General features: G+C 42.1%; 1 protein-coding gene across 1 annotated transcript in view; it reads right to left on the reverse strand.

The window, feature by feature from the left end:
* The window catches only part of LOC123491337 (cadherin-23-like), a 111,834-nt gene that overhangs the window by 41,113 nt on the left and 45,389 nt on the right, over positions 1-25,332 (reverse strand). Inside the window, exons 6-8 of the mRNA XM_045221822.1 lie at positions 21,918-22,023; positions 18,476-18,603; positions 12,136-12,208 (exon numbers count right to left, since the gene is read on the reverse strand). Coding sequence (XP_045077757.1) covers positions 12,136-12,208; positions 18,476-18,603; positions 21,918-22,023 — 307 coding nt within the window. The remainder of the gene's footprint in view (positions 1-12,135; positions 12,209-18,475; positions 18,604-21,917; positions 22,024-25,332) is intronic.

Genomic DNA, 25,332 nt, shown 5'->3' on the forward strand with positions numbered 1-25,332 from the left:
ACTCATATCCTTCCATATCCTTGTCTGTACATAATGCCCTGAATCTATTCTACAACGCCCGGAAATCTGCCCCCTTTCTCTGTACCCAATGCACTAGAAGACCAGTTCTTAAAGCCTTTAGCCGTATCCTTATTCTATTCCTCCTCTGTTCCTCTGGTGATGTAGAGGTTAACCCAGGCCCTGTAGCCCACAGTATCACTCCTACCCCCCAGGCGCTATCATTTGTTGACTTCTATTACCGCAAAAGCCTTGGTTTCTTGCATGTTAACATCAGAAGTCTCCTCCCCAAGTTTGAGTTATTCACTGCGTTAGCACACTCCGCCAACCCTGATGTTCTAGCAGTCTGAATCTTGGCTTAGGAAGGCCACCAAAATTTCAGAAATGTCCATTCCGAGCTACAACATTTTCCGATAGAACTGCCAAAGGGGGCAGAGCTCTATCTAATCTACTGTAGAGATAACCTGCAGAGCTCTATCATACTATCCAGGTCTGTGCCCAAACAGTTTGAGCTTCTACTTCTAAAAATCCACCTTTCCAGAAATAAGACTCTCACTGTTGCCGCTTGCTACAGACCCCCCTCAGCCCCCAGTTGTGCCCTGGACACCATATGTGAATTGCTTGCCCCCCATCTCTCCTCAGAGTTCGTACTGCTTGGTGACCTAAACTGGGATATGCTTAACACCCCGGCCGTCCTACAATCTAAACTAGATGCCCTCAATATCACACAAATTATCAAGGAACCTACCAAGTACAACCCTAAATCCGTAAACATGGGCACCCTCATAGATATCATCCTGACTAATTTACCTCCGGTGTCTTCAACCAGGATCTCAGTGATCACTGCCTCATTGCCTGCATCCGTAATGGGTCCGCGGTCAAACGACCACCCCTCATCACTGTCAAACGCTCCCTAAAACACTTCAGCGAGCAGGCCTTTCTAATTGACATGGCCCGGGTATCCTGAATGGATATTGACCTAATTCCGTCAGTAGAGGATGCCTGGATGTTCTTCAAAAGTGCTTTCCTCTCCATCTTAAATAAGCATGCCCCATTCAAAAAATGCAGAACTAAGAACAGATATAGCCCCTGGTTCACCACAGACTTGACTGCACTTGAACAGCACAAAAACATCCTGTGGCGTACTGCATTAGCATTGAACAGCCCCCGCGATATGCAACTTTTCAGGGAAGTCAGGAACCAATATACACAATCAGTTAGGAAAGCAAAAGCTAGCTTTTTCAAACAGAAATGTGCATCCTGTAGCACTAACTCCAAAACGTTTTGGGACACTGTAAAGTCCATGGAGAATAAGAGCACCTCCTCCCAGCTACCCACTGCACTGAGGCTAGGAAACACTATCACCACTGATAAATCTACGATAATCGAGAATTTCAATAAGCATTTTGCTATGGCTGGCCATGCTTTCCACCTGGCTACCCATAACCCGGCCACCAGCTCTGCACCCTCTGCTGCAACTTGCCCATGCCCACCCCGCTTCCCCTTCACCCAAATTCAGATAGCTGATGTCCTGAAAGTGCTGCTAAATCTGGACCCCTACAAATCAGCTGGGCTAGACAATCTGGACCCTTTCTTTCTAAAATTAGCCGCCTTAATTGTCGCAACCCCTATTACTAGCCTGTTCAACCTCTCTTTCATATCGTCTGAGATCCCCAGAGATTGTAAAGCTGCCGCGGTCATCCCCCTCTTCAAAGGGGGTGACACTCTAGATCCAAACTGTTACATACAGTGGGGAAAAAAAGTATTTAGTCAGCCACCAATTGTGCAAGTTCTCCCACTTAAAAAGATGAGAGAGGCCTGTAATTCTCATCATAGGTACACGTCAATTATGACAGACAAAATTAGAAAAAAAAATCCAGAAAATCACATTGTAGGATTTTTAATGAATTTATTTGCAAATGATGGTGGAAAATAAGTATTTGGTCACCTACAAACAAGCAAGATTTCTGGCTCTCACAGACCTGTAACTTCTTCTTTAAGAGGCTCCTCTGTCCTCCACTCGTTACCTGTATTAATGGCACCTGTTTGAACTTGTTATCAGTATAAAATACACCTGTCCACATCCTCAAACAGTCACACTCCAAACTCCACTATGGCCAAGACCAAAGAGCTGTCAAAGGACACCAGAAACAAAATTGTAGACCTGCACCAGGCTGGGAAGACTGAATCTGCAATAGGTAAGCAGCTTGGTTTGAAGAAATCAACTGTGGGAGCAATTATTAGGAAATGGAAGACATACAAGACCACTGATAATCTCCCTCGATCTGGGGCTCCACGCAAGATCTCACCCAGTGGGGTCAAAATGATCACAAGAACGGTGAGCAAAAATCCCAGAACCACACGGGGGGAACCTAGTGAATGACCTGCAGAGAGCTGGGACCAAAGTAACAAAGCCTACCATCAGTAAACACTACGCCGCCAGGGACTCAAATCCTGCAGTGCTAGATGTGTCCCCCTGCTTAAGCCAGTACATGTCCAGGCCCATCTGAAGTTTGCTAGAGTGCATTTGGATGATCCAGAAGAGGATTGGGAGAATGTCATATGGTCAGATGAAACCAAAATATAACTTTTTGGTAAAAACTAAACTTGTCGTGTTTGGAGGACAAAGAATGCTGAGTTGCATCCAAAGAACACCATACCTACTGTGAAGCATGGGGGTGGAAACATCATGCTTTGGGGCTGTTTTTCTGCAATGGGACCAGGACGACTGATCCGTGTAAAGGAAAGAATGAATGGGGCCATGTATCGTGAGATTTTGAGTGAAAACCTCCTTCCATCAGCAAGGGCATTGAAGATGAAACGTGGCTGGGTCTTTCAGCATGACAATGATCCCAAACACACCGCCCGGGCAACGAAGGTCCTGGAGTGGCTTAGCCAGTCTCCAGATCTCAACCCCATAGAAAATCTTTGGAGGGAGTTGAAAGTCTGTGTTGCCCAGCGACAGCCCCAAAACATCACTGCTCTAGAGGAGATCTGCATGGAGGAATGGGCCAAAATACCAGCAACAGTGTGTGAAAACCTTGTGAAGACTTACAGAAAACGTTTGACATGTGTCATTGCCAACGAAGGGTATATAACAAAGTATTGAGAAACTTTTGTTATTGACCAAATACTTATTTTCCACCATAATTTGCAAATAAATTCATTAAAAATCCTACAATGTGATTTTCTGGATTTTTTTTCCTCATTTTGTCTGTCATAGTTGACATGTACCTATGATGAAAATTACAGGCCTCTCTCATCTTTTTAAGTGGGAGAACTTGCACAATTGGTAGCTGACTAAATACTTTTTTTCCCCACTGTACCTATATCCATCCTGCCCTGCCTTTCGAAAGTATTTGAAAGCCTAGTTAACAAACAGATCACCAACCATTTTGAATCCCACCGTACCTTCTCCGCTATGCAATCTGGTTTCCGAGCTGGTCATGGGTGCACCTCAGCCACGCTCAAGGTCCTAAACAATATAATAACCACGATCGATAAAAGACAGTACTGTGCAGCCGTCTTCATCGACCTGGCCAAGGCTTTTGACTCTGTCAATCACCGCATTCTTATTGGCAGACTAAATAGCCTTGGTTTCTCAAATGACTGCCTCACCTGGTTCACCAACTACTTCTCAGATAGAGTTCAATGTGTCAAATCGGAGGGCCTGTTGTCTGGACCTCTGGCAGTCTCTATGGGGGTGCCACAGGGTTCAATTCTTGGGCCGACTCTATTCTCTGTGTATATCAATGATGTCGCTCTTGCTGCTGGTGACTCTCAGATCCACCTCTACGCAGACGACACCATTTTGTATACATCTGGCCCTTCACTGGACACTGTGTTAACAAACCTCCAAACGAGCTTCAATGCCATACAACACTCCTTCCGTGGCCTCCAACTGCTCTTAAACACAAGTAAAACTAAATGCATGCTCTTCAATCGAACGCTGCTTGCACCCACCCACCCGACTAGAATCACTACTCTCGGCGGGTCTGACTTAGAATACGTGGACAAATACAAATACCTAGGTGTCTGGTTAGACCGTAAACTCTCCTTCCAGACTCACATTAAGCATCTGCAATCCAAAGTTAAATCTAGAATCAGCTTCCTATTTCGCAACAAATCCTCCTTCACTCATGCTGCTAAACATGCCCTCATAAAACGGACTATCCTACCGATCCTTGACTTCGGCGATGTCATTTACAAAATAGCTTCCAACACTCTACTCAGCAAATTGGATGTAGTCTATCACAGTGCCATCCGTTTTGTCACCAAAGCCCCATATACTACCCACCATTGTGACCTGTATGCTCTCGTTGGCTGGCCCTCACTACATATTTGTCGCCAAACCCACTGGCTCCAGGTCATCTATAAATCACTTCTAGGCAAATCCCCACCTTATGGTCATCTTATGGTCATCCCCAAAGCCAACACCTCCTTTGGCCGCCATTCCTTCCAGTTCTCTGCTGCAAATGACTGGAACGAACTGCAAAAATCTCTGAAGCTGGAGACACTTATCTTCCTCACTAACTTTAAGCATCAGTTGTCAGAGCAGCTTACCGATCACTGCACCTGTACACAGCCCATCTGTAATTAGCCCACCCAACTACCTCATCCCCATATTGTTATTTACATTGTTATTTATTTAGCTCATTTGCACCCCTGTATCTCTATTTGTACATCATCTTCTGCACATCTATCACTCCAGTGTTAATACTAAATTGTAATTATTTTGCACAATGGCCTATTTATTGTCTTACCTCCATAACTTACTACATTTGCACACACTGTATATAGAATTTATATTGTGTTATTGACTGTACGTTTATTCCATGTTTAACTCTGTGTTGTTGTTGTTTTTATTGCACTGCTTTGCTTTATCTTGGTGGTGGTCCTCTGTAGCTCAGCTGGTAGAGCACGGCGCTTGTAACGCCAAGGTAGTGGGTTCGATCCCCGGGACCACCCATACACAAAAAAAAATGTATGCACGCATGACTGTAAGTCGCTTTGGATAAAAGTGTCTGCTAAAAGGCATATTATATTATATTATATTATATATATTATATCTTGGCCAAGTCACAGTTGTAAATGAGAACTTGTTCTCAACTGGCTTACCTGGTTAAATAAAGGTGAAATAAAAAGAAATACAAAATTAGGAATTTGGGGCACCACGGAAGAAGTTGTTTAACGAGTTACCATCTCACGAATTAAACTCTTAGAAGATATATGTTATATATCAATAACAGTCACTTATTAAATAATTACCTATTTTCAGTCTCATTCTGAACATCGCATAATCCTTGAACCTGCAAGAACCCTAACCTTATTGATTAATCAGCAATACACAAATTGGCTTAATTATTTATTTACTAAATAATTAAATAATAACACAATACAAACACACATTGGTTATTGATTACTAATGTAATACAATGAAAACAGGTCCCTAGTGGACTGGACTAACAATTGCATGAATGCTTGGAAGGGAGAGACAGAGATTCAAACTATCGTTGTTACTTTGGAAACTACGCTCACGGCAATACAAATGCTTAGAACTCTAATCAGTGCTCATTCGGATTAGAAATGCAACATGTATTTATGTGTAGCTGTCCTCGATAGTTGAGTTGATGATGTAGGACTCTGGTTTGCCCACCAGGTCTACCCAATGTCCTTGGTAGAGTTTCTGGTCGTAGTGGTGGTTAGAATGGATACTTCAGCGTACCCTGTAGTTTGTAGAGTAGAACTGCTAGAAAATATTGTTCAGATGTACCAACAGTTGTCTGAGAGGGATTGTCCTTCCCAACTCGTGTCTTTAGTGAAAGTTCTCTAGACGACTATACATGCCAACTGCAGACTGAGATGATAAGGTCTAGTGCGTTGTCTTCTTCTTCACCTCGTGTAGAGGTTGAGAGTTTCAGAGTTTCACAATTTTGCCATATTCAGCTCGTGCTGCATGTCGACTGGTCTGTAGAGTGTCAACCATTTTAAGACGTGTAGCTTCAGCTTCACACTTCCTTGTCTTGTAGAAATTCAACCATTTGCAACATCCGGCTTATACCGTAATCTGCTTGGTCTTCCATTGGTAATGGAGTTGTAGTTTTAAACCATTTCGTAACGTTTAGCTCACGCTTCACGTCTGCTGGTCTGAGGTGAATTTCGTCACGAGGGGTTTTATACTTGTGTGTTTGTCCTCATCTGGGCGTGGCCACTGAATGAGAACAAATCAATATGGAAACAATCATCTCGTCTATAATGCTAAAATCAGATTGTTATCTTCCCAAAATTATTATTTTACTTAAACATTCGTTTTATACAACAATTAGACGCAAACCTCATAACTGGGAAGTGTACACCCCCAGAGATACTGTTATGTTGTTCCAACGTCTTTAATGACATCACAACATAGTAACGAATTTGACATGATTGTTCTTTAAGTCACCACCAACCATTTCCCACACTTTTAGAACTATTAATATTGTTTCATATCCACTTTTGGATGTTGGAGTTTTGGCGGGAAGAATCTCTGTGTTAACAAAGGGGTCCTTTCTCCCAATACTTCATGGCAAGGAAGAGAAAGTCTGCACGGTATTTATGACCAGTCATAAGACTGGCCCCAGGAGAGTGGGTGTTCAAACCTTTGCCTAGCCGGCATCTTTGATCCTCAGCCCATGAGGGCAAGTCATGACACCATCATAAAATTGGTTATAACTCCAGTTCTGTTTGTGATATTAAGATTCTAACAACGACAGTGTGTCACAGTGGCTTCATTAAGTACTCATACACCTTGACTTATTCCACATTTTGTTGTGTTACAGCCTGAATGCAAAATTGATAAAATATATATATTTTCCTCATTAGCTATTTTTGTTATTTTAAATGTGCAAATGTACAATGTCAGTCATGAAATAGTGAACAAAAAGGTTTACTAAATATTTAAATCTTTTTTTTTTTTTTTACTCTTTTTATTGGTCACCAGGATGTGACATTTCACTGACCTCTCACCTCTCACATTCTCATCCTGTGTAGCCAAAATGGAAATAACTATATGATGTTTCTATCTCTTAATTTGTCCTGTTGGTAAAGGTTTGTAATGTGCAAAAGTACAATGTGAGTCTTCAAATAGTGAGATAGGTACCATTTGTTAGGTAACAAACAAAATGTTTTATGAGTTTTACGACAATTTTGTAACATTTATTGACCGAGTTGGAAAATGTGTTGACATTGCCAGGGTCTTAGCTACCTACTAGCTAGATAGCTAGGCTACATTAGTGAATAAGGGGAAAATGCTAGCTAGCATTACCACCCTGTGTTATAGCTAGCTAGCATTACCACCCCTGGGTTATTGCTACGATTCTGAAATGGGGAATGGAATTTGAATGCTTTGAATATGAATCTTTGTTAAATCTATTGAAAAAATAGTAACATTAGCTAGCTAGGATTCTTCGGCGATGTCCTCAGTAATTGTTTTTTGTGCTAAATCTGGGAAATTGAACTAAAATGTTCATATTTCCTTAAACGTTGTTTATAAATGCTTTATAAATGCTTTATGAATGGGAAAATAGAAATGACAATAATGTTACATTGACTGCATAGTATTAATACATATACCATTTAGCAGAGTGGCAAACTGCACAGCTAATTACTATTAACTGCTTAGCTATAAATGCTTTATGAATGGGACCCATAATGTGTGCGTTAGACCAGTATGACCAGCTTAACTGTGATGTGGATGAGGGCTGTTAATGAGTTACAAAATAGTTATGACCCTCAACTACACAATTTGATCTGTAAAATGTACCCTGAGGATTCTACCCTGTGGGGTTGCACCATTGACTTCAGTGAGAAGAAGAAGAAGAAGAAGAAGAAGAAGAAGAAGAAGAAGAAGAAGAAGAAGAAGAAGAAGAAGAAGAAGAAGAAGAAGAAGGTAACTCAACGCCTATACTGGGCTGTGGGGGAAATTAGGCTAGTACAGGCTATTTATCAGCATAATTTTCAAAACGTGGTTTTGCCTTTTGGGTACCACTTTACATTAAGTTGCCCCTGTTACTATGTAACACACAGTAATAAATGTAGTAACAACATAGTAGTTACATAGGCGTTACTATGTAATTACATAGTAATAATGTTGTAGCGCTATCAGTTTTGCACACAATTGGAATAAGGAATGTGTAATTACACATCCACTTGCTGAAGGTTATTCCACATGTCTAATTACTGATGTTATTACTCATTTCTTGTTCCAAAACTAATGTTTTGTAATTACACTAATGTAAAGTCACCTGTGAATTACCATGTTAATAACTCAAACCAAAATCTGACCTTGTTACATGTAACTACAATGCTCAATTGGTTGAGCATGGCACTTGTAACGCCAGGGTAGTGGGTTCAATCCCCGGGACCACCCATACGTAAAAATGTATGCTCACATGACTGTAAGTGGCTTTGGATAAAAGTGTCTGCTAAATGGCATATTAAGGTGCCACTACCATCGAATACACATGTAATACCAGGGTTGATAAATAGGCTAGGACCTGGTAACAACAACTGTAACAAAGCACACCCTGTCATTAACTACTGGTAATTTTCAATTTGTTTATTTCTATGTTATGACCTGGCTCAAAGGCTATACCGAATCAAGTGTAATGTAAAAACAATGTAGTTACATACGATACTTGTAATTATCATGTACCTACCCAGGAGCAAGCAACTTAATGTACAGTGAAACCCAATAGGGTATAACTTTTATAATTACTATGTAGTTACAATGTAACAACCTTTGCAGACATTCGGAGAAAGGACAACATTAGGTATAACCCTTTTAGTTACATTGTACTTACAATGTAACAATCTTTAAATACCAACTCTGTAACTGCAATGTTGTTACAATGGGTATACGTGAATTAACTATGTACTTACTGAGGTGCAAGCAACTTAATGTAAAGTGAAGTGATTATTTTAGCGTACAATGACATCATTGTTTTTAAGCCCTGGATTTCTAGCCCTTTGGTATTATTGTTGGATCTGATTTCAATACCTAACATTTCGATGGCCATAATAAATAGATATGCCAATAGTGGACAACCTTGTTTTACTCCTCTTGACAGTTTAATACTTTCTGAGAAGTAGCCATTATTTACTAGGGTAACTATACAGTGGGGAAAAAAAGTATTTAGTCAGCCACCAATTGTGCAAATTCTCCCACTTAAAAAGATGAGAGAGGCCTGTAATTTTCCTCATAGGTACACGTCAACTATGACAGACAAATTGAGAAAAAAAATCCAGAAAATCACATTGTAGGATTTTTTATGAATTTATTTGCAAATTATGGTGGAAAATAAGTATTTGGTCACCTACAAACAAGCAAGATTTCTGGCTCTCACAGACCTGTAACTTCTTCTTTAAGAGGCTCCTCTCTCCTCCACTCGTTACCTGTATTAATGGCACCTGTTTGAACTTGTTATCAGTATAAAAGACACCTGTCCACAACCTCAAACAGTCACACTCCAAACTCCACTATGGCCAAGACCAAAGAGCTGTCAAAGGACACCAGAAACAAAATTGTAGACCTGCACCAGGCTGGGAAGACTGAATCTGCAATAGGTAAGCAGCTTGGTTTGAAGAAATCAACTGTGGGAGCAATTATTAGGAAATTGAAGACATACAAGACCACTGATAATCTCCGTCAATCTGGGGCTCCATGCAAGATCTCACCCTGTGGGGTCAAAATGATCACAAGAACGGTGAGCAAAAATCCCAGAACCACACGGGGGGACCTAGTGAATGACCTGCAGAGAGCTGGGACCAAAGTAACAAAGCCTACCATCAGTAACACACTACGCCGCCAGGGACTAAAACCCTGCAGTGCCAGACGTGTCCCCCTGCTTAAGCCAGTACATGTCCAGGCCCGTCTGAAGTTTGCTAGAGTGCATTTGGATGATCCAGAAGAGGATTGGGAGAATGTCATATGGTCAGATGAAACCAAAATATAACTTTTTGGTAAAAACTCAACTCGTCGTGTTTGGAGGACAAAGAATGCTGAGTTGCATCCAAAGAACACCATACCTACTGTGAAGCATGGGGGTGGAAACATCATGCTTTGGGGCTGTTTTTTCTGCAAAGGGACCAGGACGACTGATCCGTGTAAAGGAAAGAATGAATGGGGCCATGTATCGTGAGATTTTGAGTGAAAACCTCCTTCCATCAGCAAGGGCATTGAAGATGAAACGTGGCTGGGTCTTTCAGTATGACAATGATCCCAAACACACCGCCCGGGCAACGAAGGAGTGGCTTCGTAAGAAGCATTTCAAGGTCCTGGAGTGGCCTAGCCAGTCTCCAGATCTCAACCCCATAGAAAATCTTTGGAGGGAGTTGAAAGTCCGTGTTGCCCAGCGACAGCCCCAAAACATCACTGCTCTAGAGGAGATCTGCATGGAGGAATGGGCCAAAATACCAGCAACAGTGTGTGAAAACCTTGTGAAGACTTACAGAAAACGTTTGACCTGTGTCATTGCCAACAAAGGGTATATAACAAAGTATTGAGAAACTTTTGTTATTGACCAAATACTTATTTTCCACCATAATTTGCAAATAAATTCATTAAAAATCCTAAAATGTGATTTTCTGGATTTCTTTTTCTCATTTTGTCTGTCATAGCTGACGTGTACCTATGATGAAAATTACAGGCCTCTCTCATCTTTTTAAGTGGGAGAACTTGCACAATTGGTGGCTGACTAAATACTTTTTTCCCCACTGTACATAACTTTAACCCAATGTATAAGAGATTCTCCAAAATTGAAATATTCCAGGCATTTACAGTTGAAGTCGGAAGTTTACATACACCTTAGCCAAATACATTTAAACTCAGTTTTTCACAATTCCTGACATTTAATCCTAGTAAAAATTCCCTGTCTTAGGTCAGTTAGGATCACCACTTTATTTTAAGAATGTGAAATGTCAGAATAATAGTAGAGATAATTATTTATTTCAGCTTGTATTTCTTTCATCACATTCCCAGTGGGTCAGAAGTTTACATACACTCAATTAGTATTTGGTAGCATTGCCTTTAAATTGTTTGACTTGGGTCAAACGTTTCGGGTAGCCTTCCACATGCTTCCCACAATAAGTTGGGTGAATTTTGGGCCATTCCTCCTGACAGAGCTGGTGTAACTGAGTCAGGTTTGTAGGCCTCCTTGCTCGCACACACTTTTTCAGTTCTGCCCACAAATGTTCTATAGGATTGAGGTCAGGGCTTTGTGATGGCCACTCCAATACCTTGACATTGTTGTCCTTAAGCCATTTTACCACAACTTTGGAAGTATGCTTGGGGTCATTGTCCATTTGGAAGACCCATTTGCGACCAAGCTTTAACTTCCTGACTGATGTCTTGAGATGTTGCTAGCTACATTAGTGAAACATTGGGAAATGATAGCTAGCTTTACCACCCTGTGTTAATACGTTTTACTAACTAGTTAGTACGCTTTACAAATAGTTATTGCTTTATGTCTGAAATTGGGAATGTAATTTTAATGGTTTGAATATGAATCTTTGTCAAATCCATTAAAGAAAAGTAAAACTGAAAAGTGTTCTCCTGTCTCCTTATTTCTCCTGGTTAGCCTATTGTCTGAAAAGGTTGTTACATTGTAACTACAAAGTAATTAAAAATGTCCCTTCACTTGACATTAAGTTGCTTGCTCCTGGGTAATTACATTGTAAATACATGTATGTCCCTTTAACAACATTGTAATTACAGAGTTGGTTGTTAAAGATTGTTACATTGTAAGTACTACTGTGTAGTTACATAGTAATAGGGGCAACTTAATGTAAAGCGTTACCACCTTTTCACATATTCACAAACACTGGTATGGCAGAAGCACAATTTTGAGAACAGCCATAATGATGACACTACTCTGTCATTGTAATGATGCATCTATTAAGATACCTAAATATGAGCTCTTGCATAGGATGACTGCTCTATGGATATGCTATGGATATACATCAACCTTTAATAATGCGGTTGGGACCTGTTATAACACGTTCATGAAATGCTTATAGATGTGTAATAAATGCACTATGGATATGTAGTCAAAGTAAATCATTACCTAATAAAGTTATTATATTTCTATGACTCCAACGCACCTGCAATGATGTTCTCAGGGATCTTGACGATGTAGGACTGCTTGCTGAACTTTGGCGGGTTGTCATTCTCATCCTATGGGAGAAGGCAAGCAAAGACATACACATATTTATAATACTTAAACACAATATGTAGTCTGTTTCTCTGTGTGTATATTTATTGTGTGGAAGTCTATTTGTTTTAGCATTCTGAGGGTCTCTTGCTCAGTAGTAGTAGTATATTGTTGATTTATTGTAGTTCTCTGTGGGGTCTGTATAGATTCTAGAGTGATAGTGTCTTTATCTAGCTGGCTGCATCTCCGGGTTTGGCCGGTGTAGGCCGTCATTGTAAATAAGAATTTGTTCTTAACTGACTTGCCTAGTTAAATAAAGGTAAAAAAAAAAAAATAATAATAATAATAGAGAAACATTTCTCTGTTTCTTTAATATTATTTTTTATTCATTTTTTATTTTACCTTTATTTAACTAGGCAAGTCAGTTAAGAACAAATTCTTATTTACAATGACGGCCAACACCGGCCAAACCCGGACGACGCTGGGCCAATTGTGTGCCGCCCTATGGGACTCCCAATCACGGCCGGTTGTGATACAGCCTGGAATCGAACCAGGGGGTCTGTAGTGATGCCTCAAACACTGAGATGCAGTGCCTTAGACCACTGCGCCACTCGGGAACCCATTATGGTTCTGTTTACCAACATATCATACCAGCAGGGTTTTAGACACCCAGCTTACAGTGTCTGTGTGTTTGTGTGTGTGTGTATTTGTTAGTGTGTAGGTATACTATGTATTCATCTATTTGGAAAGTCTCTGATACGAGATGAGGTACAAATCCCAGCTGTAGCCTCTGCATGTGACAATATGGGATAATCCATGTGATGAGATGCACAGAGCTTGAGAGTGAAGTCCAGAGCTGTTCAGCTCTCCCCGGGCACCGATGACGTGGATGTCGATTAAGGCAGCCCCCCGCACCTCTCTGATTCAGAGGGGTTGGGTTAAATGTGTAAGACAAATTTCAGTTGAATGCATTGTTGTATAACTGACTAGGTATCCCCCTTTCCCTTTCATTTCCCTCTGTCACTCTTCCCACTCTCTCTCTACTCTCTCTCTCTCTCTCTCTCTCTCTCTCTCTCTCTTTCTCTCTCAGTCATTCAGTGGAAGGCAGGGAGTCACACACACACACACAAACAGACCACATGGGGTTATCACTGTGTGGCAGCATCACACACAGGGCTTTAGTAGTGCAGCACAAGGGACAGATAGTAGCCTGAGTGCCAGTTGTCAAAGTGTTAACCTTCTATAGCAGCTGCCACAGCAGGGAACACTCCAGAAATAGTGACAGAAATGAAAATGTTTGTGGTTAATTGTCTATGTAGGTATGGTTTATTAACTGTTTATGTAGGGGTTAAACACTTCTATATGTGTTTCTCTAATGTGTTTCTCTATGTTTCTCTATGTAAGGATGTATGCTCATTCTGCTTGTTGGTTTGCGAATGCTCCTTCTACCTGTCTCTCCCTAACTTGTTGACTGGTATTTTGGCTCACCATAATTTACTGCTTGTTTTTACAGCACCAACTTGCGAGTTGGTCATCTCCCGCTCGTATAGTGTACACTACCGGTCAAAAGTTTTAGAACGCCTACTCATTCAAGGGTTTTTCTTTATTTTTACTATTTTCTACATTGTAGAATAATAGTGAAGACATCAAAACTGTGAAATAACACACATGTGCAAAGAGTGTGCAAAGCTGTCATCAAGGCAAAGGGTGGCTATTTGAAGAATCTCAAATGTAAAATATATTTTGATTTGTTTAACACTTTTTTGGTTACTACATGATTCCATATGTGTTATTTCATAGTTTTGATGTCTTCACTAGTATTCTACAATGTAGAAAATAGTAAAAATAAAGAAAAATCCTTGAATGAGTAGGTGTTCTAAAACTTTTGACCAGTAGTGTATGTGCAGCCAGGATCCATACAGTGTGCAAGTCCTCCGTTTTCACTCTGTTTGCCATACTGGTGTGTGACTCAAGAGTGTGTTGTGTGTGTGTGTTTGCCATTTCACTGGCTGTGGTTGTTTCGGGAAGTGGGGTGCGGGCTGTATTTGCGAACCCACTGTAGCTCATAGCAAACTTTTAGTAAATTCCTGTCAAGAACAGAGACACGGAAGCCCATCTAGCCTAGCTAGCCTGTAGTTTAAATGAAGCTAACTAACAAACGTTTTCAACGCTGCAGTAGCTGTGTTTATTTTGCTCTATTCCGGGACAATGTGGACCGTCCGGACTTTCAATGTAGCGACTGTTTGCTTGCAGAGGACTACAGGGTTGAAGTGGCTACTCTTAGCAAACAACTGGCGAACTTACACAAGCTACTGAGGAATCCACGCCCGCCTACTTTATCTTTCTCTTCTACTCCAGTAGCTGGATGCTGCTCTGGCATGGTGGGAGTGTCGCCGCCGTGTTGTCTCTCCACAGCCGACTGGCCGGTGCTCTGCAGGGATCCCTCCCTGAAGGGGTATCCCCCTTCCCTGGAGAATGGAGTTAGTAGGATGCTTCTGGATGACTTAGTGGATATTCCTGTTCTTGACCCCAACCAGCCATGGAGCCACGTCACTCGCCGTGGAAGTTGAAAGCAGCGGCCTTTAGCAATAAGGGCCTCCTTGGTGGTGGGAAGCCCAGACCGGATACATAACTTCAAACAGCAGATCCAGAGGTTCCAGTGCCTTCATCCCTCGGTGCTTCTGCTTCGACATCAGATCCGGATGTACCTGAACCTGTGTCCTCTGTTCTGTCTCCATCTCCGGTGGCTTCTACCTCAGGTTCAGATCTTCAGAGCTCCCCCCTCATCGGACCGTGAGGGTGTATAAGACTCCGGCCCCTTCATCAGCCACAATGGATTCTAGGGCTGGCTCGGGTCCATCGGGACCCACCTCCCATCGGTCTTTGAGGGGTCTTCTAAACCACTCGAGGCGAAAGAACGGCCGGACCTCCTCAGCCATTTCACCAGCCGTCGTCATCGCCAGCTCTATGGTGAGAAACATCTCAGTTCCCGGGGTAAAAACCTTGTGCTATCCTGGAGCACAAATACAGGACATTACAAGGCTACTTCCTACCATTCAACAACTGCTGCTGGAGGCTGACCCTGTCATAGTCCATATGAGGTCAAAAAACATTAGGGGGGCTAGCTCGGAACTGCTAAAAATGTATTTAAACGAACTGATTCTAGCTCTGAAAGATTCCAAAAAGCAGCTAATTCTATCAGGCCCGTTACCATTGCTGGGCCGTGGCTGTGAAAGACTCAGAAAGCTACTGGCATTACACACCTGTCTAAAAGACTGCTGTAGCTCTGTTGGCATAACTTTTATAGATAACTTTGACACCTTTTGGAAACAGTAGACGCTCTACAGGAATGACAGAGTCCATTCAAATCATCTTGGCTTCTGGACCCTGTCTGCACATTTCAAGGTTGCGTTGAGACAATTACTTATCAGTGACCCAAGCCCTGCTCAGATAATCCCTACCATTCTGTCGCTGAGTTGTCATAGTGCTGATGAAAATTTGCATTGTCCCAGGGTGTTGGCAGTCATAATGTAACATAATTTATGTCCCTCTAACTCCCCTGAAAGCCTCTTTCAACCCTACAGCTATTGTATGTAGTAATCATGTGCCTATGAACCTGAGTTATACTGTTAGCACTGATGCTAGTTTGCCCTAGTAGGAATATGTTTGCCCTAGTAGGAAGTCCACTGTGTGCAGCTCACCCTGCACTATCAGTTCAAACACAAATATCACTGTCATGTCTACTACATCTGATAAGCAATATAAACAATCAAGTCTCCCAGAAAAGTGCAAAAAATAGCCCACATTAACATATGTAGCCTAAGAAACAAGGTTCATGAAATCGATAACTTGCTAGTAACAGATAACATTCATATACTGACTATCTCTGAAACTCACTTAGATAATACCTTTGATGATAAAGTGGTAGTAATTAATGGTTTCAACATCTTCTGAAAAGATAGGAATGCCAATGGTGGAGGTGTTGCCATTTATGTTCAGAGTCATACTCCTGTAAAGCTTAGAGACGATCTCATGTCAAATGCTATTTAAGAAATATATCTACAGCTTCACCTGCCTCACCTAAAGCCCATTCTTGTGGAAAGCTGCTATAGACCAAATGCTAACAGTCAGTATCTGGATAATATGTGTGAAATGCTTGATAACGTATGTGATATCAACAGAGAGGTATATTTTCTGGGTGACCTAAATATTTACTGGCTTTCATCAAGCTGCCCACTCAAGAAAACGCTTCAAACTGTAACCAGTGCTTGCAACCTGGTTCAGGTTATCAGTCAACCTACCAGGGTATTTACAAACAGCACATAAATTATTCACATGTATTGATCACATCTTTACTAATGTTGCATAAATCTGATCTAAAGCAGTATCTAAATCCATCGGATGTAGTGATCATAATATAGTAGCCATATCAAGGAAAGGCTGGGCCTAATATAGTGTATAAGAGGTCATACAATATGTTTTGCAGTGATTCCTTTGTTGAGGGTTTAGAGAATATTTGCTGTTCTGTGGTGTGTAATGAGGATCAACCAGACGCTGCACCTTACACATTTATGAAATTGCTTATTCCAGTTACTAATAAGCATGCATCCATTAAGAAAATTACTGTAAAAACAGTTGAATCCCTGTGGATTGATGAGGAATAGAAAAATGTTATGGTTGAGAGGGATGAGGCAAAAGGAATGGCAAATAAGTCTGGCTGCACAGCCTTGCCAGTCTGGCTGCACAGCTTATAGGCAAACATACTGTAAATTGAGAAATCATGTGACTAAACTTTACAAAAAGAAGAAGAAACTGTACTATGAAACAAAGATAAATGATATAAAGAATGATAGTAAAAAGCTTTGGAGCAACTTAAATGATATTTTGGGCCAAAAGGCAATCCCTGCTCCATCATTCATTGAATCAGATGACCAAATTATGAAAGATAAGCATTGTAATTTTGAATTCTGTAAAGTGAGTGTGGAAGAGGTGAAACAATTATTGTTGTCTATCAACAGTGACAAGCCACCTGGGTCTGACAACTTGGACGGAAAATTACTGAGGATGATAGCGGACGATATTGCCACTCCTATTTGCCATCTCTTCAATATAAGCCTACAGGAAAGTGTTTGCCCTCAGGCCTGGAGGGAAGCAAAAGTCATTCCACTACTCAAGAATAGCAAAGCACCCGTTACTGGCTCAAACAGCCGACCAATCAGCCTGTTACCGAGCTGTCTATTTAAACTACTAGCACACAGCTCAGACACCCATGCATACCCATTTTTACATTTACAGTCATTTAGCAGACACTCTTATCCAGAGCGACTTACAGTTAGTGAGTGCATACATTTTCATACTGGTCCCCCGTGGGAATCAAACCCACAACCCTGGCGTTGCAAGCGCCATGCTCTACCAACTGAGCTACACAAGACATGCCATCTGAGTCTTCACAGTCCCCAAGTCCAGAACAGACTACGGAAGCGCACAGCACTACATAGAGCCATGACTACATGGAACTCTATTTCACATCAAGTAACTCATGCAAGCAGTTAAATCAGATAAAAAAATAAACGATACAAATACACCTTATGGAACAGTGGGGACTGGGAAGAGACACACACACAGGCACAGACACACGCATGATAACATACACACTATACACACACATACACATGTATTTTGTGTTGTAGATATGTGGTAGTAGAGTAGTGGCCTGTTGGCACACACTTAATGTGTTGTGAAATCCGTAGAGAAATGTATTGTAACGTTTTTAACATTCAATATAACTCCCTTAATTTAGCTGGACCCCAGGAAGAGTGGGCTGCTGCCTTGGCAGCAGATAATGGGGAACCATGATAAATTCAAATACAAATGTTAAATATGAGAGTTAATTTAAGCCATTGCAATCAGCAATGACAGTTCCTGTCAGTTAGTGTACCGTATCTTACTGTAAGATACAACACTTACGGGAGTAGGGTGACGTTGCCCCTAGATGGCAGTTTTGCATTTTCCCTACTAATGGTGAAGGTCAGGATTGGGGGAGGGGAAGCTGATCCTGGATCTGTACCTAAGGGAAACTTCACCCCAGAGTCTTTTGCGTAGTTTGCGTGAAATGTGTACGGCCCTGTAGACTGCACTAATAGTTACCCTGTTTGCAACAGTAGTACATGACAGGATTGGGATCAATTCAAAGTGAAGTCAGTGAGTGTTGGATGAAACCTACATGAGTGTTGGATGCATGAGTGTTGCTTGAAACCATTAGAAAGCATAAAGTTGGGTGATATACTGACAAACAGCTCCACGGTGACAGAGACACTGCTGTTAAGGGCTGGGTTTCCGCCGTCTTTGGCCATCACAGTCAGGTAGATCATTCCTTCAGGGACCATCTCGTAGTCCAGAGGGCTGTTCACACTGATCACTGAGGAGAGGAGTGAGAGAGAGAGAGAGAGAGAGAGAGAGAGAGAGAGAGAGAGAGAGAGAGAGAGAGAGAGAGAGAGAGAGAGAGAGAGAGAGAGAGAGAGAGAGAGAGAGAGAGAGCGAGAGAGGGAGAGAAGAGCGAGAGGGAGAGAAAGAGAGAGAGAGAGATGAAGATATGTGTGACGCTAAGGACTGTAGAGTAGGGTTTACAGCAGGAGAATGACATAATACATCAACTTTATATTTTGGTTACATTAAAACTATGTATATTAATTAGTGTACAACTGCTAATAATGTTAATTGCCAAATACCAAAATGAATGTGCTTCAATCTATAGCTAGAGGACTCCTGATATCTCCAGGAGTGATAAGTATAATTTGTGTCTTATCTGGTGTTGTCTAGTACTGTCTTTGTGCTAGCTAGGGACATCTACTCTAAGTGTCTGTCTTCCCAGTAGCCTACTTGGTGTGTGACTGCTGATTTTCATACCTTGCAGCTGATTGTTGACACATCAACCAGGATTAAGGGGCAGGGATATTTGTGACTGTTGTTTTGGTAATCAATGGCTGTATTGGAGGGGGAGTGGTTTCCTCAAGAAACCATCACTCGACCCCTCTGACATTAAAAACTACAGACCGATATCCAGTCTATATTTTCTCTCCAAAACACTTGAGCATGCTGTGTCTGACCAACTCTCTCGTTATCTCTCTCAGAACTTCTTGACCCTAACCAGTTAGACTTCAAGAAGGGTCACTCAACTGAGACTGTTCTCCTCTGTGTCACAGAGGCTCTCCGCACTGCCAAAGCTGACTATCTCTCCTCTGTTCTTATCCTCTTAGATCTGTCCACTGCCTTCGACACCGTGAACCATCAGATCCTCCTCTCCACCCTCTCAGGGCTGGGCATCTCATGCTCTGCACACTTTTGGTTGACAACTCCACAGTGTCCCCCACCCAGAGTGCTGTTGGCTGAGCTCCCCGCTTGTGCCATCAAACCCCTGCAACTTATCCAGAGCCTGGTGTTAAACATTCCCAAATTCTCCCATGTCACTCCTCTCCTCCGCACAATCCACTGGCTTCCAGTCAAAGCTTGCATCCACTACAAGACCATGGTACTTGCCTATGGAGCAGCAAGAGGAAGTGCCCCTTCCTACCTTCAGGCTATGCTCAAACCCTACACCAGAGTACTCCGTTCTGCCACCTCTGGTCTCTTGGCTATCCCAACCCTACTCAGCCCAGTCAAAACTCTTCTCCGTCCTGGCATCCCAATGATGGTGATGGAACCAGCTTCCCCCTGAAGCTAGGACAGCAGAGTCCCTGCCCATCTTCCGAAAACATCTGAAACCCTACCTCTTTAAAGAGTATATTAAATAATTCCATAGCACCCCCGGTGGGGGTGGAAATGTCTTTATGCGCACATATTGATGTAATAACCATCATATCGAAGTAAACTTGGAGTCACGCAATGATATGGTGTGTGGTCCTCCCACTACGACTCGGAAACCAAGCAGTTTATTAGGCTACAGATTAAATAAGATGAACTTCACAGGGTGGTGAAAGTGCACTGTGATCTTGATGCTCTTTTCCAATAAATGTGTCACATTCAGGAAACTAGCCATATTAGGCGGGTCACTACTTCACAGGAGAGCCATTTGAACGTAAACCTTTTTATTTGATCAAAATGTGTTTTTTGGCAGAAATGCCTTCTGGACTTTCGTGTGCCTTAATAACAAACTTGTATGCCATCTGTAAATACTAATACAATTGTTAAATTATGAGCCTTGTTGGTTAAGCCGCAGAAAAAGACAGCAACCTTCCCACTAGCCATGATTGGCTGAGACAATGAGTGGGCTGGACATGACGAGAGAGGAGTTTGGATTGGTCTGCCATATAGTACGCTTCTGTCTATTTGAGCTGGTCAGTATGTGTAGGTAATCCTGTCTAACGCTGTTTTAACAAATTTGTATAGTGGAGCTGCATAAATGTTGCTCTCCACTTTCTGGAGGATCGAGTTTTGAAATCAGTGGAATTAGAGTATGATAGCTAAAGAGATGGAGAAAACACCTGTCTCTGGATTACATCTTCAAACTAAGGGCAACCATGGCATCCGTGACAGGGAGACGCGTCCATCATGCATGATGTATACGGGTAAGATAGTCTAGCTAGCTAGCTACATTTTTAGATATTACACGTTTCTAATTTTGACAGAAAGTGGTTTCATTTCAAGTTAAAGTGTACTGTTAGCTAGCTAGCTAAAGTTAGCTGGCTGGCTCACTTACTAACGTTACGTGTATGATCTTATTATTTGTATCTCAGAGCCATTTGCTTGCTAACATTGAACCTGGTTGGTTAGCTACCTGCAGATTCATGCAGGGTAGTAACGTCATGAGTTGGGATTATGGTTCATTGTTTACCTAGGTAGCTAGCTACATGTCTTAACAAAAGACTCCACTATGCAAGTAACCATTTCGGGTGCGTTCGTAAATTCAGTCTGAGCATGCCAGAGCGCAGAATAACTGATGAATTTACGAACACACAACACCCGTTGGCCAGTGTCAGTAAACGTCTGCAAAAAAGCGTAATTATATTATTGCCATCAGCACTGTTACGGTCACCAATGCTCTGGATAACATGAAAACAGCCTAATCAACTCTGCTAGGGCGAGTAAAATGGTCAGTGGGGTGATCTCCCATTAAATTAGAGAACACACCACTGACCATTTTACTCGCCCTAGCAGAGTGTAAAAAACACAATTTCAAATGTTGCCACATAAGACTGATTCAAGGCGGTCGGTCACAAATATCGAGGATCTTATTCTGCTCACATGATGATATATGCTTCACTGCCGTTTGACAAATAAAAATATTTTTGCTCTTATCGATAATAATTTCATCATGTAGATTATACCTGCACACAAAAAGTAAATGTTGTGTGCACTACGTCATCACACACTGATTTTTATCCACAAAAAGTCAATTTGGTGGAAATACATCACTGGTGGGAAAATGCGCATATTTTCTTTATGCGGATTCTAGAGTATTCACATTAAAATCTGTCCCAATTGGATGGAAACCTAGATATGTGGTTGTCCCACCTAGACATCTTCAGATGAATGCACTAACTGTAAGTCGCTCTGGACAATGACTAAAATGTAAAATGTAAATGTGCATTATAGTCGGACAAAAAGTTCATTTGTATCATGTAAAGCTTTCCTCAAAGGTTTTGAGGTTACTCAAAACAAGTATAAATTCAATATGTGTGTGCATGTGTGTTTATTTGCGTGTATACGTGCGCGCGTGCCTGTGTGTGTGCTGACCTGCATAGCCCTCCACCATGGTGATTCTGAAGTAACTACGGAATGCCGACACTGATGTGATGGTGTAGGTCAGGAAGTTGTTAGGGTGAGAGTCCTCATCTGTCGCCTGAGAGAGAAAGAGAGAGTGATTACAAGTTATTACTTGTGGAAGAGGAGTGGGGGGGGTGGGGGTGGAGAGGGAGGGAGAGGGGGGGGTGGAGAGGGAGGGAGAGAGAGAAAGAGAAAGAGTGTGTGATTTAGTGAGTGAGTGAGAGAGACAGTGATAAAATGACTACACTTGAATGAGACAGACAATGTTTGTATGAGTTTAGATGCCCAGATGGTACAGTATCAGTGTTACAGTGTTAGAGCCTGTGGATAAGACAGCAGACTGTCAGTAAGTGTATTATTGGGCTGATTACAACTGAGGCCCATTATTAGCGTGCCAGTGTTAAAGATGCAGTCTTGAACTTTGTGTAATTTCAGCCAGTAGTTTTGAAAGTGGTGCTCACAAGCCAAAAGTGGTCCCTGTTTTTTTGTGTACTACATCATCAAATTGTATACTACGTGATCAATGTTTTGGTTTAAATTCTTATTATACAGTATGTTACGAATCCAATCTGAACTATATGTTACGGATTTGTTGTCCTTAAGATCCTGGATTGCATCTTTAATATTGGATGAACACCAGTAGAGCAGCACAGCAAACAGGGAACAGCCAGATGTGTGTGTGTCCCATTCTAGTGTGTGTGTGTGTGTGTGTGTGTGTCTCTCTCTCTCTCTCTCTCTCTCTCTCTCTCTCTCTCTCTCTCTCTCTCTCTCTCTCTCTCTCTCTGTCCCATTCTAGGTTAATCCACACAATAATAACACCCCAGAACTACAGCTGGAATGGATAGAACATTAATCCTGAGGCAGTGAGAGTCATTGGAGCTTCCTAGGGAATCAATATGGTTTGGACATGTCAAACGCTGACTTGGGTACGTATGCAAAAATGTTTATGATAATGAAGATATTTGATTGGTTATTTCTCTGACTAAAAAAGCACTACTCTCATCTCTCTCAATTCAATCCTATCGCTATATATTTTAATCTAACTTGCTCACCTTCACACTCCTCTCTCTCTCTCCCTCCCTCTCTATCTCTCTCTCTCGCTCTCTCTCTCCCTAGCTCACTCGCTCTTGCTCACTCTCTCTTCAAATACTTAATGATAAGGCAATCACCCCCCAACCAACTAAGAGGGCTGAAAGATAAACAAAGAGAGGAGGAGGAGTAGGAAAAGAGAGGGAGGCAAAGAAAAAGCATTATTTGTACAGAGCAAGAGACAGGGATGATGTGTGTGGGGCTGAAAGGCAGAAAAGCTTTTGAGTGCTTTGTCTCACAATACCCCCTTCCCCATCATCTCTCTCCCTCCTTTCCTTTTGGCTTCACAGTACCCCTTGCTCTCTGTCCATCTCTCTCTCTCTCTTCCTACTTCCCTTCCTCTTTTGGATCTATGGTTTTCGGAGGCTTGGGGGTCCGGTCCTGGACATATCCATAATCGCTGACACACACTCTTTCTGCTTGCTGGCTTCCTTATTTCTCTCAGGCATCATATTAATAGCCAGAGTGTTTAAGGTTAGCTCCGTCTAATCAAATACGGCAAACAGACCGTTCAGTCCCCGCTCACACACACACACACACACAACTGCACGCATGCAAGTACACACACACACAAACATACACACACACACACACACACACACACATACACTGGGCAAATAAAGCACGGCGGGAGACCCTGAAACTTGCTGAGCTGTGCCAAGCTGAGTCCCAAATGCCATCCTACTCCCTATTTAGTGCACTACTTTTAACCAGGGTCGGTAAGAGGAAACGCTGAGCCATTAGTTACTATTAGTTACTATTACACCCCTTGACTATTACAACCTGACTAATAGGGGGCTGGAGAGAGATGGTGAGTATGGGATTTCTAATAGACAGACAGGGTGGAGGGTAGAGGGGGTGAGGCAGACACAGGTGTCTAACACACACAGTGGCACACGTGCGCATGAGAAAGCATGCATGCATGCACATACAGTGCCTTCGGAAAGTATTCAGACCCCTTGACTTTTTCTGCATTTTGTTACGTTACAGCCTTATTCTAAAATTGATTCAATAGTTTTTTTTCCTCAGCAATCTACACAAAATACCCCATAAAGACAAAGCGAAAACAGGTTATTAGACATTTTTACAAATGTTCTAAAAGTAAAAAACAGAAATACCTTATTTACATAAGTATTCAGACCCTTTGCTATGAGACTCAAAATTGAGCTCAGGTGCATCCTGTTTCCATTGATCATCCTTGAGATGTTTCTATAACTTGATTGGAGTCCACCTTTGGTAAATTCAATTGATTGGACATGATTTGGAAAGGCACACACCTGTCTATATAAGGTCCCACAGTTGACAGTGCATGTCAGAGCAAAAACCAAGCCATGAGGTCGAACGAATTGTCCGTAGAGCTCCGAGACAGGATTGTGTCAAGGCACAGATCTGGGGAAGGGTACCAAAAAATCTGCAGTCTGCAGCATTGAAGGTCCCCAAGAACACAGTGGCCTCCATCATTCTTAAATGGAAGAAGTTTGGCACCACCCAGACTCTTCCTAGAGCTGGCTGCCCGGCCAAACTGAGCAATCGGGGGAGAAGGGCATTGGTGACCAAGAACCCAAAGGTCATTCTGACAGAGCTCTAGAGTTCCTCTGTGGAGATGGGAGAACCTTCCAGAAAGACAACCATCTCTGCGGCACTCCACCAATCAGGCCTTTATGGTAGAGTGGCCAGACGGAAGCCACTCCTCAGTAAAAGGCACATGACAGCCCACTTGGAGTTTGCCAAAAGGCACCGAAAGGACTCTCAGACAATGAGAAACAAGATTCTCTGGTCTGATTAATCCAATATTGAACTCTTTGGCCTGAATGCCAAGCACCACATCTGGAGGAAACCTGGCACCATCCCTACGGTGAAGAAGCATGGTGGTGGCAGCATCATGCTGTGGGGATGTTTTTCAGCAGCAGGGACTGGGAGACTAGTCAGGATCAAGGCAGTTGAACTGAGCAAAGTACAGGGAGATCCTTGATGAAAACCTGCTCCAGAGCGCTCAGGACCTCAGACTGGGGCGGAGGTTCACCTTCCAACAGGACAACGACCCTAAGCACACAGCCAAGACAACGCAGGAGAGGCTTCGGGACAAGTTTCTGAATGTCCTTGAGTGGCCCAGCCAGAGCCCGGACTTGAACCCGATCTAACATCTTTGGAGAGACCTGAAAATAGCCAAGAAGACTCGATTCTGTAATCGCTGCCAAAGGTGCTTCAACAAAGTACTGAGTAAAGGGTCTGAATACATATGTAAATGTGACATTTCCGTTCATTTTGTGTAATGAATTAGAAAAAATATTCAAAA

The sequence above is a fragment of the Coregonus clupeaformis genome, chromosome 1 (assembly GCF_020615455.1).
Source record: "Coregonus clupeaformis isolate EN_2021a chromosome 1, ASM2061545v1, whole genome shotgun sequence".
In the NCBI taxonomy this organism is placed as follows: Eukaryota; Metazoa; Chordata; class Actinopteri; order Salmoniformes; family Salmonidae; genus Coregonus; species Coregonus clupeaformis.